We start from the raw sequence: 14,784 nt of genomic DNA, 5'->3' as shown, positions 1-14,784 counted from the left end.
TTGTATATCAAAATCATGTAGTTTGTATAAAGTATGGGAGGATTATTTACTGTATTCTGTTAATTTTGTAAGCCAAAATATTCACATGTAAAGCAAAAGGGGAGAAAACCAACCCAGAGTTGTTAATTCTTATATTTACACTCATGAATATTACATCTGCAATTAGCATGGAATGTTACATTGAAAGCAAATAAAGGGTACGTGAATACTGATTGTTATTTATCTCAATTTTTCAAAAGTTTAAGGCTGAAAATGGCGCACCTATAAAATTATTGAGCATAAATAATGTGTCATCTGCTCTCTGCTACATGTGGTAAGAGTTTCTGGAAACAATTGCCAGAACAAATAAGACAGTTGCCATTTACAAGTGGATTTATGATCTTGGACTAATGCTGACTCTTGGCATGCAAAAGGTTAAAACCTTCAGAGAAGTCCTTGCCCTTTTATGAAGCAATCTGTTTATTAAAGATTTACATACTGTGAGTTTAAACGATTTTGGAATGGCTTAGAAAAATATACAGATGATGAGTTTGGTTTTCGTACTATTGCTATGCTGAGAGTTGCAGGCAGGTTTTTTTAAAGCCATAGTTTTGTCAGAGCCTAGTCTGTTCCACACTCCCTCTATTGACCAGCCACTCACAGATAACAGGAATACTTCCCATGTGAATACTTCTCAAAAAGGACAATAAATGGCAGCTGCCATTTCATAATCGGTAAGGAAGGAAGTCCAACCATCCAGCTTTCAGAAAGCCTGTTGTGTTTTCAAACAATATTTTTTGGTATGCATTGATTTCTTCCTGTTTTACAAATGATTTTTCACTGAAATTCTATTAAAATGCTCAGATGTGATCCATTTGGTGTTCCAGTATTTGATTGTATATCAGCCTGGTTTGGACTTACAGTGATGCTAGCAGTTATCTTTTAATGCTGTCAGCCCAGTGTCTTCCAACACACACAGGTTTCATCTACTGGTAGAGGTGAGAGATTGCTGGCAGTGGCTAATGAAATCAACACACGAAGAAGCAGTGCTGCAAAACTTGCCTGTCTCAGCATTGCCTGTCACCTATGGATGGTCACACAAGGAGAACGCAGAGAAATCCAGCCACCAGGTAATGCCTCCTTTGCTGTGTCTCCCAACTTAATAACTTTTAATTACACAGTTGTTTTTGATCTTTCAGTGCTAGCATAACAAGTTTGTTTTTAGCAAGAGTTTTTAATATTGCTTTTCACATACCATGCAGTAGAGTCTGACAGATTTACTCTTAGCACTAATGTTCAGTTGAAGATGATTCAGTAATTAAGGAAGTGAAATCTGAAATGGGATAATACATCACAAATTGCTCTTCACTGTTGTATACTATAAGAACTTGGAGGGTGAATGGACACATTTCAGATCTTGCATTCATGGCACAACACTACTACAAAATATAATTTAGGTTTTACCTAAGAAATAGTAATTAATGATCACTGTGGCATTTACTGTGGGGAAATTATTTAGACTTGAGGGTAACAAAATGAGAAGTGAGTCACTGGTTTCCAATAACAGAAGCATAACCTGTAAATGCCTTCAAAATTTCAGGCCAAAAAAGAGCAAGTAAATCTCTTCCTGATGCTTTTAAAGAGAAAAAGACTTTGTGCAGAAGCATGAACTAGCTAGAGAAAAGAAGGCTGTTCAAAAGCAGGAGGGCTGTGAGCATGGTGTATCACAGAGATGTGAATACACTCTACCAGGGAGGAAAACTGAAGCAATTCACGACCTTCTAGATTTCACAGCCTCTCATCAAGAAGAACTACAAATGCAGGCACAAAAATAGCCAGTAGACAAGTATAGGCAGGGCTCATTCAGCCCTGACACAGCATGAACCAAGTAGTTTTCTTCCTCACTCCTGTGCCTGCCACGTTGTTTTTCCCCACACTAAAATATCTGAAGACTCAGTAAGGCAAATTTGGCTATATTTGGTTCAAATTTTCTGTTGTAGGGTTTTTTGGTTTTTTGTTTGGTTGGTTGGTTGGTTTGGTTTGGTTTTTCCAGGTTGCAAGTAAAACTAAGATACACATTTTTCAAACTTTAGGCATCTTGTCTAAGCCTTATTTTGTGTCTGAATTTAGTAGGGTGAGTTTTTTAGTAAGATTATTCTTATGCTTTTTCTGTATTCCTGTGTGTAGGGGTGGAACTAAGCATTAAATCTGAAAATAATTGGATCTGATTCTTTTATTAAATCCATGTAGTATTAATCAGGTTGAACTGAGAGGTTCCTTCTGATGGCTCATAAGTTTTTGGAGACTGAGCTGATCAGATTACAGTTCAATTTCTAAATTTCAACTATATCATAAAGAAGATTTGGCAAATTCAAGTATTTCATACAGTTGTCAAGTCAGGGTAGTTAGTGATTCAGGGTAGTTGATTTATACCTAGAATTTAATTTTCTTCTCTGTTAGTTACCTGTAAAATTGCTTCCTTGACATCATTTTCTATGTTAAATGGTTTTTCAACTACTGTGGATGGCAATTAGGGGTTACTTGTGAGCAATTTGTCAGGAGCATTTGAATGTTCAGACATGCTGATTGGCATGACTGAACAGACAGAAAGTATAGGTCTGTGAATACATCACTCTGTCTTTACTCTGAATTTAACTCCCTGTTGCTAGATAGCTTTAAGTACTTACTCCATAGTCTATGACGGTGTTGGTTCAGTTAGCAGTGAAAGACTGAATGTACTTTTTGCCATTTCTTTGGCGAGAAATTAAGCTGATTTTTCAACAGGGGTAACAACCGTAAGGGTGTGTATATATATTTATTAACTAAGATCAGTTATTTGCAGCAACTTCTTTGTGTTGGTTTCATTTTGCCCTAGGCTTCAGCAGAGTTGGAGATTAATTCCTGCCAGAGCAGATGCTTTTTAGAGGGAGGCTTTCCTATTATGGTACTAAATTCACAGAATTAAGGTTTTGCTGTGAAGCATGTCCCCGTAACATGCTGTTTGTCTGCTTGTCAGGCCTTCTATGGCCATAGGAGTGGTGTACCTGAACCTGCAGGGTTGTTGTTTCAATCCTTAGTATTTAACAAAGGACGTTGTTTGGGCTCTTACCATGCCTGTGTTATTAACTAGGGCAGAGTGGCTGTGGAGCAGGCTTGACAAGTTGGGCAGAGCAGTAAGAAGAGGGATAACAATGGTATTATTTTATACTTCACTTCTATTCCAGTAATGATGCCTTAATCCACGGAAAGGTGAACTGGCTTTTGCCTCCCTCTCTATAGGTTGTTGCAATGCATAAACCTTGTTACAATGCTGAGGTTTCTTAATGTAAGCTATTTGCCCAATTCTTGTTCTTGAATGCCCAAGGAGGGGCTTCCCAGGAGGGAAGAGAAAGACTTACATGTTCGTGTCTTTGGAAAGATTGCAGCTGGGTGCTGCCTTGCCTTGAGACACTGATTTCCCAATTTCAAGCCATCCCAGAGTAGCAGCTGTGGGTCTTCCATCAGAAGCAAGAGGTGCCCAGTGCAGTGAGCTCCAGAATTCCTCAATTCAGTGAGACAGGACTTTTTTTTCCTCTCAGACTGTTGCCAGTCTTCACTATGAGCTGGGCTTTAAAGCCAGGGAAGGTTTTCAAGCCTTCCTAAGATGGTTTGAAATTACCTTGTTCTGCAGCCTGTTGAAATACTTGAAGTTTTCATTCCCACCATGACGTGGAGCTTTGCTCCCAGTGCTTGTTTAGCCATGTAGTAAACAACGTTTCTACTTCCTGGATGTCTTAGCTGCATGCAGCACAAACACAGACATTCATGTAAAACCATACGTGGTTCTTGTTTAACAAGGCTGAGGCATTGCACTGTGCACCTTGTATTGTAAGAATTCAGTCTGATGTGAAGTTTTCTTGTTGTAACTTTACTTGGCGTGCAATTTACGTTCTAATGGTATTTTGCTGTCTCCAATGCTTGAATCATCAGCTTGTTATTTTAGGTGTCCCTTGTTTGGGTTGGCTGTTGGAAAATGCTAAGCTACATTCTTCTGGCATGTTGGAAATCATCATTTACGCGTGAGGTTGCTGGTTCCCGTTTATTGAAAGGCTAAATGTGCAAAACTGTTCCTCAGTAAGAAAGAACTGCCGTACAAAGCTCATGTAAGAGCCCAGTGCGGGACGACGGCGGCAGCGACAAGCGCGGCCGTGGCTGCCCTCAGCCGGGCTGACGCAAGGCGCGGCGGGCGGAAGAGAAGATTGGCTGCGGGGCGTCCCGGTTGCCATGGCGGCGCTTGGAGGAGGAGTGGGAGAGGAGGGAGCCGCGGGGGCCGCCGGGAGAGCGCTGGTCTCTGGTGGCGGGCGGGAAGAGGTCGTTGGCCGTTGTTAGTTGCTGCCTTTTACCCCAGGTGCCGCCCGCCGGCATGAGCAGCGGCGCCCGAACCCACGGCAGGAGGAGGAGGAGGAGGGCCGTCCGCCTCATCCCGCCGTCCTCTGCCAGCTCCGAGGAGCTCCTCAGTCCCTCCGGCAGCTCCCCGCTCTCTCACGCGTCCCGCCCTAGCTCCCCGAGCGGCGAGGAGGAGGAGGAGCTGGCGGCGGCCTCTCGGCGAGGCGATAGGTAACCCCTGCGTCTGGGCCCAGGTTCGAGCAGGGCGCTCGGGGCCGGCCTTCGTGTGAGGGGCCGGACTCCTGCACTCGCCTCCCTCCGCTTGAGGCCGAAAGGTTATTCCACATAAATATAGATTTGTTTGCATAGATAAGTGCTTTAGGCAGCTCGTTCGTTTTTATGGTATCTGAGGAAGTTGAGGTTCCAGACGTACCTTCTGTTAGCTAAGTATTTTCATGGGCTTATAAAATACCTATAAGCTGTTAGCCTGCTACTCAGAGTCTTCGCAACTTAGAAAAGTATGACCATTGCTGTTATCCTTTTAAATGCTCTTAGAAACTAATGAGTTGTTTTGCTTGGTGTACCTAGCTAGAGGCAGTTTTGTGTGTATGCATTGCACAGGTCTTCTTCCCGCAGCTTAATTTCATTCCCTTTAATTATATGCAAATTTAATATGTCTTCTTTCCTTGGGATCTGCTCTACTTGACAGGAGGATAAATAATTCTTATTTCTCCCTTTAAAATGGAAGGGGGAAGATCAGGGAGTGCCTGTCTTATTCTGGGATAGTGTCTTCACAATGGAAACTTTGCAGATCTGTGCAGTAACTGATGGTGGATGTTACTAGCAAGTGGGATGAGGAAAGGACAGCTGAACTTCACAGGGGTGCAGGGTCTCAGTGTGGCTCTCAAGCTTCCATGGAGGGCAGTGGAGGAATATGGACCACACAGAACTTTTCCTTACAAGCATGTGTTGAAAAAGATGCTCAAAGTCCAAGGAAAGTGTCCAAATGTAGTCAGGGAAGCATCAGACTGAGAAGGATAATAACCAGTTTATGGTCCTTCCTGTTTCAGGTTTTGTTAATTCTCCTTTTACTCCTTCCCAGTGAGCAGCAATGTTCATGTACCTTGAGTTCTGTAGCACTCGCTTCAAACCACTGCATGTCTTTGCAGCTTGAGGTGCTACTTGAGACAGCTCTCAATTTTAGGGCCTGTTGCTGCAGTATTCCCTGGCAGCAGTAAGATGTGACTGAAGACGACCTCCGTTAGGTCCTGAGCTGAAACAATCTCATTAAACTCTGTGGGCACAATGTAAACTTTGCTCATGCAGACACTGCATCTAAATAATACTGCTGCTGTGTTGTAATAAGTGTCTACTAAATGTTCATTTAGCAGCTTCCATGTGTGACTGCCAAGATCTCAAAAGTATAATAATAAAACCCACTTCTTCTTACACAGCCACTATCCCCCCCCCCCCCGCAATATGTACACAGTCTCTCAAAGAGTCTTTTTTGTTGTTGTCCTCTTAAAACTACACAAAAATTAGCCTGAGGCAGACATTTAATGTGGGAAATGCAATATTTGCAAAAGAGAAAGGCTGAAAACAAGGCCTTGGGAAATGGTGTTAGGCATTTTCATGCTTTCATTATGGATCGGGGTTATGTTTGATGGCATGACTAAAGTGAATATATGGTAAATGATAATCACAGTGTTCTGTTAATCAGACTTCAGTTCTAATGCCAAAAGTATCTAATTTAAGATGTTTATTTACAAAGAAATGTGCACTTGAGCATATGGTACATTAAGAAGTCTGTTAATTATTCTGAAGAAGGTCATAGCTGTGAACATATTAGCATTTCAGAAAATGGTCCCATGAAATTCGGAGTCTGTGTAGCTTGAAATACGTAATTGGTGAGCAGGGAGAGTGTGACTGGTAGTTGGATGCGCACTGAAGGATTGGATTCTGATCCGTGCTGCAGTGCCATCTGAGAGCTTTAGACACAGTAGTGCAGAGAGGAGAAATGTGTCTTCTAGCATTTCTTCATATTGAGCCATGTTGCCATGTTTTACATGTTGCCCTCTGTTTTAACTTCGTTTTCTGGTAATTCTTATTTTTTGCATACAAGAAGTTTTTAACATTACTCAGATTCTTTTTAACTTTTTTTTTTTAGAAGTCAAAAGCTTCAACCTTATAATTACTGATACAAGAAAACACAGTAAATATTATTTTTCTTAATTCAGTCCCTCTACTAATATTTTTCTCAGGTTGGTTTAATATGTCAGCATTATTCTAGTAGAAGGTGCCCCAATGCAAATCATGCACAGCGAAAGAATGTATTGAGGAAGTATCCCTGCCCAAAACGTCAAGTCTGGACAAAGTTGTGTTGGTTTCCTAAATTTGAATGCATAATACTTTTATCTTTATCTTTAATAAACTTTGAGAGCTGTTTTCTAACAAGATGTGCTCTTATGAATTCTTAAGTTGCATCCTTTATTGTATGTATCTGTTTAAAAACTCTCTCTGTGAAATTTTAGGTCTTTGTTAATGCTGTAGCATAAAAGCCCCAGTGTGCAGCAGGAAGTACTGGAAAATGCTGGTCTTGGGAGTGCTTGGACTGTGCTGTGTCTATCCATGCACTTTGTGTCAGGGTGTCCTGCTGGTTCCGCTGTGTTACATTTCTGTGGCAGCACAGTATAAAGAGAGTTTCTGTCAAAGGAAAACAACCCTTTTCCAGGTTAGTTTCACTGTGAGTCAGTTCTCCTGGGTATGTTCTGGCTTGGCCAGTGAATAGTCATGTTTGCACACACACCTGTGGATAACAATAATGGACATTAGGACCAATGACATTGTCCTCAAATGCTTTATGTCACAGAATTATAAAGAGTACTGGGATGTAAAACATTTGGTGACAGAGCATTGCTGTTCCCTGTGGATATGTAATACTTCTATATTGATAAAAACCAGATTATTTTATGCTTAAAAGAGTTATTTCAGGAGCATTAACATAATATGCTTGTTTGGATGCCTATTCTGTAACTTGAATTCAGCAAACAGAATTACTCACTGTAGTGAAGTAGGTAGATGTTTCCAGAACCCATACATCCATATAAAATACTAAAGTGAAGTCTAGTTTCACTGCTGAGTTGTAAAGAAAAAATTCTGTATAATATTGAAGGAATCTTGTAAAGAAATCTATTGGCAAGTTCTCAGTTTTCATTGACTTTGAGCCGAGTGTACTGTATTATATATGAAATAGTTCATGTATAGAATATTTTAAAAGATATTTCTGGCCTGGGGCTAGGATTGCTGCATTATTCATGAGTACAGAAGTTAGGAGTTATACAAGGTATCCTATTAAAAGTTTAATTGAACCTTGTATAATATCATCAAGTATTGTATGCAAGCCATATTTCTTAAGTATATGTCATGGGTTCAGCAGTAGCAGTCATTTTTTCTCCTTCTTAGTAGCTGGTGCAGTGCTGTGTTTTTGACTTCTGGCCTGGGAACAGCACTGATGACACCAATGTTTTTATTTGCTGCTCAGTAATGTTTACTCTGACCAAGGACTTTGTGAGTCTCATGCTCTGCCAGGGAGGAGGGGAAGCCGGGAGGAAGCAGAGACAGGACACCTGACCCAAACTAGCCAAAGAGGTATTCCATACCACAGCACATCATGCCCACTATATAAACTGGGGGCAGTTACCCAGAAGGGTTAGATCACTGCTCGGTCAGGCTGGGTATTGGTTGGCGGGTGGTGAGCGGTTGTATTCTCTTCCGTTTTATTTCCCTTATCATTATTATTATTGGTGGTAGCAGTAGTGGTTTTGTGTTATACCTTAGTTACAGGATTGTTCTTGTCTCAACCTGTGGGAGTTACATTGTTTTGATTCTCCTCCCCATCCCTCCGGGAGCGGGGGGAGTGAGAGAGAGACTGCGTGGCTGACTGAGTTTAAACCAGGACAGTATGTTTCCTGTGAAAGCTTTTTAGGGTGGAAAACTTTACCTATTAGAATGAATGGATTCTTAATACTGAGATTGTTTGATATCATTAATCCAGTTCTATAGGACATGAAAGAAGAAAAAGCATTCACGGTTATCCTTTGCTCATGCTAAAGGCCACTTTGTACATGGAGCCTCTCTGTGACCAAGGACAGGGTGGTAATGTTAAGTCTGTTTTCCTTCGGTTCCCTTGGTTGTGAGGAGGAAGGTGACACTTTGATGTTTCTGGTGTTCGTTTCTGTGTAGTTCATCAGAGGTAATACTTAAATCTCTTGCACGGTTTGGAACAGGGTGGGGAAAAATGACTAATAAGCTAGAATTTACGAAGTAGAAGATAAGGGGGATGGTCAGAGGTGCACTGTGTATGCCATTTATTCCTTTTGGAGATTGCTAAGCAAGTAAAAAAAAATGATGGAATTGCTGTTACAATATGCCATAAAAAGAATGTCATTTTGCAAGGCAGCAGCACTGCTTAAGTTTTCAATGAAATATAGCTAATATTCTGTTACATTTCTCATTTTAATTCAGGAAGGCTGAAGACTTTGACATAGCAGAAGAGAAAAAAGAGTCACCTTTGAAAGATAACCTTTCACCATGGGAAGAATGGTTCATTGGAAAAGAGAAGGAGCTACGTGCCCGCTTACAAGCTAGAGCTGCAGAGGTGAATACATGCAATTGGCTCAGTGTTAAGTCTAATAGAAGAGAGCAAGGACAGGAATTTATTTTTTTGAGTTGTGAAAACCCAAGTAGTTTTGTCCATTGTTTTTTAGTGTTTTGGGCTTCCGTAATGTTTGTGTTTGACAATGCTGATGTGATTCATGCTACGTGTGTTCTCTTTTGCTAAATGTCATGCTCCATTGAAGTGATGCTGCTTAATACTCTGCTTATCCAATTCCCAGGTAATGGTTTGACTTTAAAGCACTCAAGCATTTATATAATTGGTACCTTAATTTTCATCATGGTTACATACCATGTAGGTAGTAAAACACGACAGGGTGTGTGCTGGGTGCAGGTATGCCAAGCTACTTGGTTAAATATGAGGCACAGTGTTGTTACCCACTTAATATGTAATTATGCAACTGTTTGGTGTCCTTTCCCAGCATAGGTTTCCCTATCCCAGGATTTTTCCCTCCTTCTGTATTTTGCCCCCTGCAAATCACATGTTTTGAATACTGGGGTTGGGGCAGAATTGAGTGCAAGCTGTATCTTTTCTTGATTAATGTATTTATAGTTGCAGTTGATTAAATGGTACGGTAAGTATTGGGTAGTGGTTAGAACAATCACGTCAAAATTAGATAATTTGTCACTTCAGTTACTGATGTACTGTTTGATCTTGAGCAGCGTCCTAACCTTTCTGTGATTGTCTTTATCTGTAAAGTGAATAACGTACGGCTGTTTTATGTCGTTCATAAAACACCCACTGCTGGAAGGTTCTGGAACAGTCTTTGAGAGGTCAGCGTAACACCAGAATAGTTTGTTAAACTTGAGGACTATGATATGATCTGTTAATATTCACCACACATTTAATGACTTTCCCTTTAGATTCAATTCATCTCTCCCTATTTTAATTTTTAAATACAATAAATGAGCCAAAGTAATTTCTGGTGTCATGTAGATCATGTGGTTTGTGTGTGGACTTCTCACATGGTCTTGATGAGTAATCAAAGCAATTTTTTCTTGTGTATCACTTGATAGCATTTATACAGTACTAAATGTAATTGAGAAGAAATCTCTCAAATATATATTAAGAACAGTTGTAGAATAAGCATTACTTAAAACCATGTAGAAATCAGTGGAATAGGTAAATGTTTTAAAATTTATTTTTAAGATTTTAAAAGCATTTGATATTAAACTGCAGTATAGGCAACTCAAACAGCTTATATCAATCAACCTTTTTGTAAGATGCCAGAAGAGAACAAAGTATGTAATTGTGATATAAAAATGTGTTACTACATTTGCATATAAAAAGTATCCTAAGAAGAAACTGTGAAGTCCTAGGTCTTTTGCTGACAGGAGCATCGAGACTGCCCTGAATGTTGGAAATGTGTGTGAACATTTGAAGCTGATAGTGGATATGGGTCTTCTAAGGTACTTACAGTGCCATTGCCTTTTCCAGAAACCACGGTCCCTGCAGAACAGATATTTCAGAATTTAGAGGAGGTGTTAGTGGCTGTAACTTTACCTCAGTACAGCAACAACTATAATTTCAAACTTTGTCTATATTGTGACTGTTTTCCATGAGCTTTCTGTGTTGGCTCCTATTTTTTTCAGAAAGAAGGAATTCTCTATGAAACTGACTGCAGCTTAGGGACCATAAAATCAGTTTCTTGGAAATAATTCAATGTCTCTAAATTTTCATTGAAAAATAGCACTTTGTGCTGATGCTGCTGTTAGAGAATCTGTTGACCTAGTCATCTTTTTACTTTATTGATTAATTTCCTTGGAGAGATATAAGTGATTGTGTATGTACTCTGTGTCCTATAAAGCTACTTCAGAATTTCTTCTCTCATCTTCAAAATAAATTTCTTGTTTCACAGTTTGCTAAAATCTTCAATAAATTTCTTTAAGCTTTTGGTTAAGCTTCTGGTACTAAAAATCACAGGTGAGTAATATTTCACTTAGCTTTCAGTGCTTTCCTGAATACAGAGCAGTGTGTAAATTTTAACTGTTGTAGAAAAGTATTGCCAAAAAATTAAGATTCCACTGACTGAAAGGACATTTAAGTAAGCTGAAGAATGAATTGTTTCCAAAGCCTGAAATCATAGAATCATAGAATGGTTAGGGTTAGAAAGGACCTTAAGATCATCTAGTTCCAATCCCTTACCACAGGTAGGGACACCTCACCAGATTGCTCCAAGCCCCGTCCAGCCTGGCCTTGAACACTGCCAGGGATGGGGCAGCCACAGCTTCTCTGGGCAACTTGTGCCAGTGCCTCACCACCCTCACGGGGAAGAAATTCTTCCTTATATCTAACCTAAATCTCCCCTGTTTGTTTGAACCCTTTACCCCTTGTCCTATCACTACAGTCCCTGATGAAGAGCCCCTCTCCCATATCCTTGTAGGCCCCCTTCAGATACTGGAAGGCTGCTATGAGGTCTCCATGCAGCTTCTCTTTTCCAGGCTGAACAGCCCTAACTTTTTCAGCCTCTCTTCATACAGGAGTTGCTCCAGCCCCCTTATCCTCATGACCCTACTCTGGACTTGCTCCAACAGTTCCCTCTCCTTCTTATGTTGAGGACACCAGAACTGCACACAGTGCTCCAAGTGGAAATATGTATTTCCAGTTCTTATTCTAAAAATTTCACACTTGCGTTTCCTGATATTTGTGTTGACTTTCATCCATCTTTTTTTCCAAAATCTTAATGACAGAAAAATATCTAAATCTAATGGTTACATTTTTTTAACTGCAGCACTGTTTCCAATATTGGTATATTGATGTAGGCAGTCACCACAGATTTAAGTTGTATACTTTTTCTTTAATTAGGAAATGAATATAAAGCTTGAGAAGATGAAGCAAAAGCAAGAATGTGAAAGGAGGAAAAGGATAGCTGAAGAGAAGCATAAGGAATGGGTCCAAAAAAAAAGAGAGGAGGTAAATACTGCTTTGGCTGCAAATATTCCAGAAATACCATGCTTTAAATAAATCTACATAAAATTTACTTAGACTGTTTGGACAACCTATTGTTAGTTGGAATGAATGGCTGTTTCAATTGGGAATTCTAAAACCATGCCAACACAGTTAAACCTTTTTCCAAGACTGATTTCTTTTTTTCTATTTTTTTTTTCTTTCTATAAGGTATAAAGAGATTTGTTTTCTGGGTAGTCATATAACTGACAATTGGCCTACATCTTGTGCAGTAGCCTTCTGCTAGTTATAGTTGGGGTCTGGTCTTCAGTATACCTTACTGTTTGTGACTTCCTAGGTTCAGTGCCGAAGCATTTTGGGTAGAGTGTACATCTTGATTGTCTGCAATATCGTTGTGCACCAAGTAGAGCCAGAAGAAGGATTGAGTCAAGTACCATTGTGGACAGGCAAATAGTATGCTAGAGTTCAGAGAGATAATTGAGGTGTGAGGCCAGATTCAGGAAATTCTCTGTAGGCCACAGTATTCAATTGGGAATTCCTTCATCCAAAAAGTCATTTCTGAGGGGGATCAAAAATTTTTTAAAGTTCTCTTGAGAGCGATGTCTTATGTCCAGGGTTAGAATAAGATACAATCAATGTGACACCATACAGCTCTATGTTGCACAAAGCAAGGGACAGAAATGGGAACACGCTGGACACCTGGGCTTGTTCAACCCCTGGTAGGTCATGGGCACATGCATTCATTGACTTACAGTCTTAGCAATGCCAGTTGTTTACTGTTCTGTACTCTGGCACTGAATAAAGTGAGATGAAAATTGAGATCACAGTGGCACTAGCTGAGCTGGATATCCAAACGTTATACATTTGTCTTCACCATTTCGGAACTCAAGATTCAGTCTAGAATTCTGCTAGAATAACCTGTGTTTGGATCTAACCTAGGTTATTCTTAGTCTCCATGCTGACTGGATGATTTGCATAAACCGACTCCAGAGCCAGTCCTGCTCTAAGCATTTGTTATGATGTAAAAAAGATTCTTCCTTATTCAAATACACAGCAAAAAGTAGTAGAAAATGTATTATTCAGCGTAAACAATGCTGTTTTCCTCTTCTAAAATGCAAATTAAATTGTAGGTGTCTGTAGCTATTTGTTGGCTTGGAAGAGTTTGGGCTGCCTCTTAAAATTGTTCACAGTTCAGAACAGTGGAAATTCTCATTTTCTCTCATATCCCATCTTCAGCTTCTGTCAGTTTCTATGCTTCAGTTTGGGTGCTCCTTGGACCTTTGTCTTTGTGGATTTACTGAACTTCTTCGCTGTTGTTAATGGGAATAGGAGGAGGTTTTTTTAAATGCTAATCATGTCAGCCCAGAGGATGGGGATAAAACGTAATTGTGTTTGGACTTTATCATGTTATATTTTGGAAGGATAAGGTCATCCTTAGGCCATGTCCCAAGCTTTTACCCAAAGTAATCTGATTTTCATTTAAATTGTATGATTCATTGGCTAGTCTTTTCTGTAAACCACAGAAATTGTTGTTGATTGAAATCAAGAACAAACTGAGCTTAAAAGCTGAGCTGTCTTTAGGATATGCTTCATAGACCTTACCACTTTTTCCACAAGGTTTTTTGTGGATCTGGACACAGGCTGAAGGATAAACATGTCAACTCAATGACTAAGAAGGTGTTTAAAATTGCATGAGGATTCCACATGAAGTTTAAGGTTATATTCATGAGGGCTGGTGGTTGCTATGATTTTCTTGGGGAGCCTGTATACATATCATATTAGGGAAAACTTCATGTTCTCCTGGAAGCATCAAAAGATGCCTCTTTCAGGCAAAACCTCACAGTACTCTTCACTGTAGTATGCAATAAACACCCACCTCATTCATATACAGTTACTGATTCTGAGCCCCTATGTGCAGACTGCAGAAAATACCATGCGGGACACTGTCCAAAGCCTTGCACAAGTCCAGGTAGATGACATCATTTGCTCTTGCCTTATCCACCAATGCTGTAACTCTGTCTTGGAAGGCCACCAAATTTGTCAGGCATTGTTTGCCCTTAGTGAAGCCACACAGGCTGTCACCAATCACACCCTTACTGTCCATGTGCCTTTAGCATAGTTTCCAGGAGGATCTGCTCTGTGATTTTGCCAGGCAGAGACGTGAGACTGGCTGACCTGTAGCTTCCTGGGTCTTCTTTTTTTCTCTTTTTTAAAAATGGGGTTGTGTTTCCCCTTTTCCAGTCAGTGAGAACTTCACCAGATTGCCACAACTTTTCAAATATGAGGGATAGTGGCTTAGCCACTTGCTCCACCAGTTCCTTCAGGACCCACAGATGCATCTTGTCAGGTCCCATGGCCTTATGCGCCTTCAGGTTCCTTAGATGATCTTGAACCTGATCTGCTCCTACAACAGGTGGTTCTTCATTCTCCCAGTCCCTGCTTTTGTTTTGTGTCACTTGGGCAATGTGGCTGGAGCTCTTCCTGGTGAAGTGGAATGTTTGTGCATAGAAGAATTCTGCTGGTTTTTTTTGTATGCCAAGCAAGTTTTCTTGCATTTTATTGCATGGCAATGTCAATTGTGATACTTTTACTGTTAAACATAGTGCTTTTGGGTCAGGTTTGGAAGCAAAGCTTGAGCCCCATTCACTGGCAATTTTCTTTTTATTGTTTTAATATCTATTTAAAGCTGTATGCTGTGAATTTTTTGATGTTTCCAATTATTTTACATAAGCTTTTTTTGAAAATAAAGGAACCATTGCCATTTAATGTTCTATGTAAATAGCTTTCATGATTTGAGAGGTTGTAAATGAACTAGAAGAAATATTTTGAAATGTGAACTATCAAAGAACATTCTAAGC

General features: G+C 40.0%; 1 protein-coding gene across 1 annotated transcript in view; it reads left to right on the top strand.

The window, feature by feature from the left end:
* Positions 1-4,381: 4,381 nt before the first annotated feature.
* CCDC34 (coiled-coil domain containing 34) overlaps positions 4,382-14,784 on the top strand; it is a gene marked incomplete at both ends in the record, with an annotated part of 46,783 nt that continues 36,380 nt past the window's right edge. The window contains 3 exons of the mRNA XM_080618047.1: positions 4,382-4,575; positions 8,869-9,001; positions 11,825-11,932. Of these exons, the coding sequence (XP_080474173.1) occupies positions 4,382-4,575; positions 8,869-9,001; positions 11,825-11,932 (435 nt within the window). The remainder of the gene's footprint in view (positions 4,576-8,868; positions 9,002-11,824; positions 11,933-14,784) is intronic.

Source organism: Psittacula echo (assembly GCF_963264785.1).
Source record: "Psittacula echo genome assembly, chromosome: 5".
Lineage (NCBI taxonomy): Eukaryota > Metazoa > Chordata > Aves > Psittaciformes > Psittacidae > Psittacula > Psittacula echo.
The sequence above is the reverse complement of the archived record's forward strand: the minus strand, read 5'-3'. Positions and strand labels throughout refer to the sequence as shown.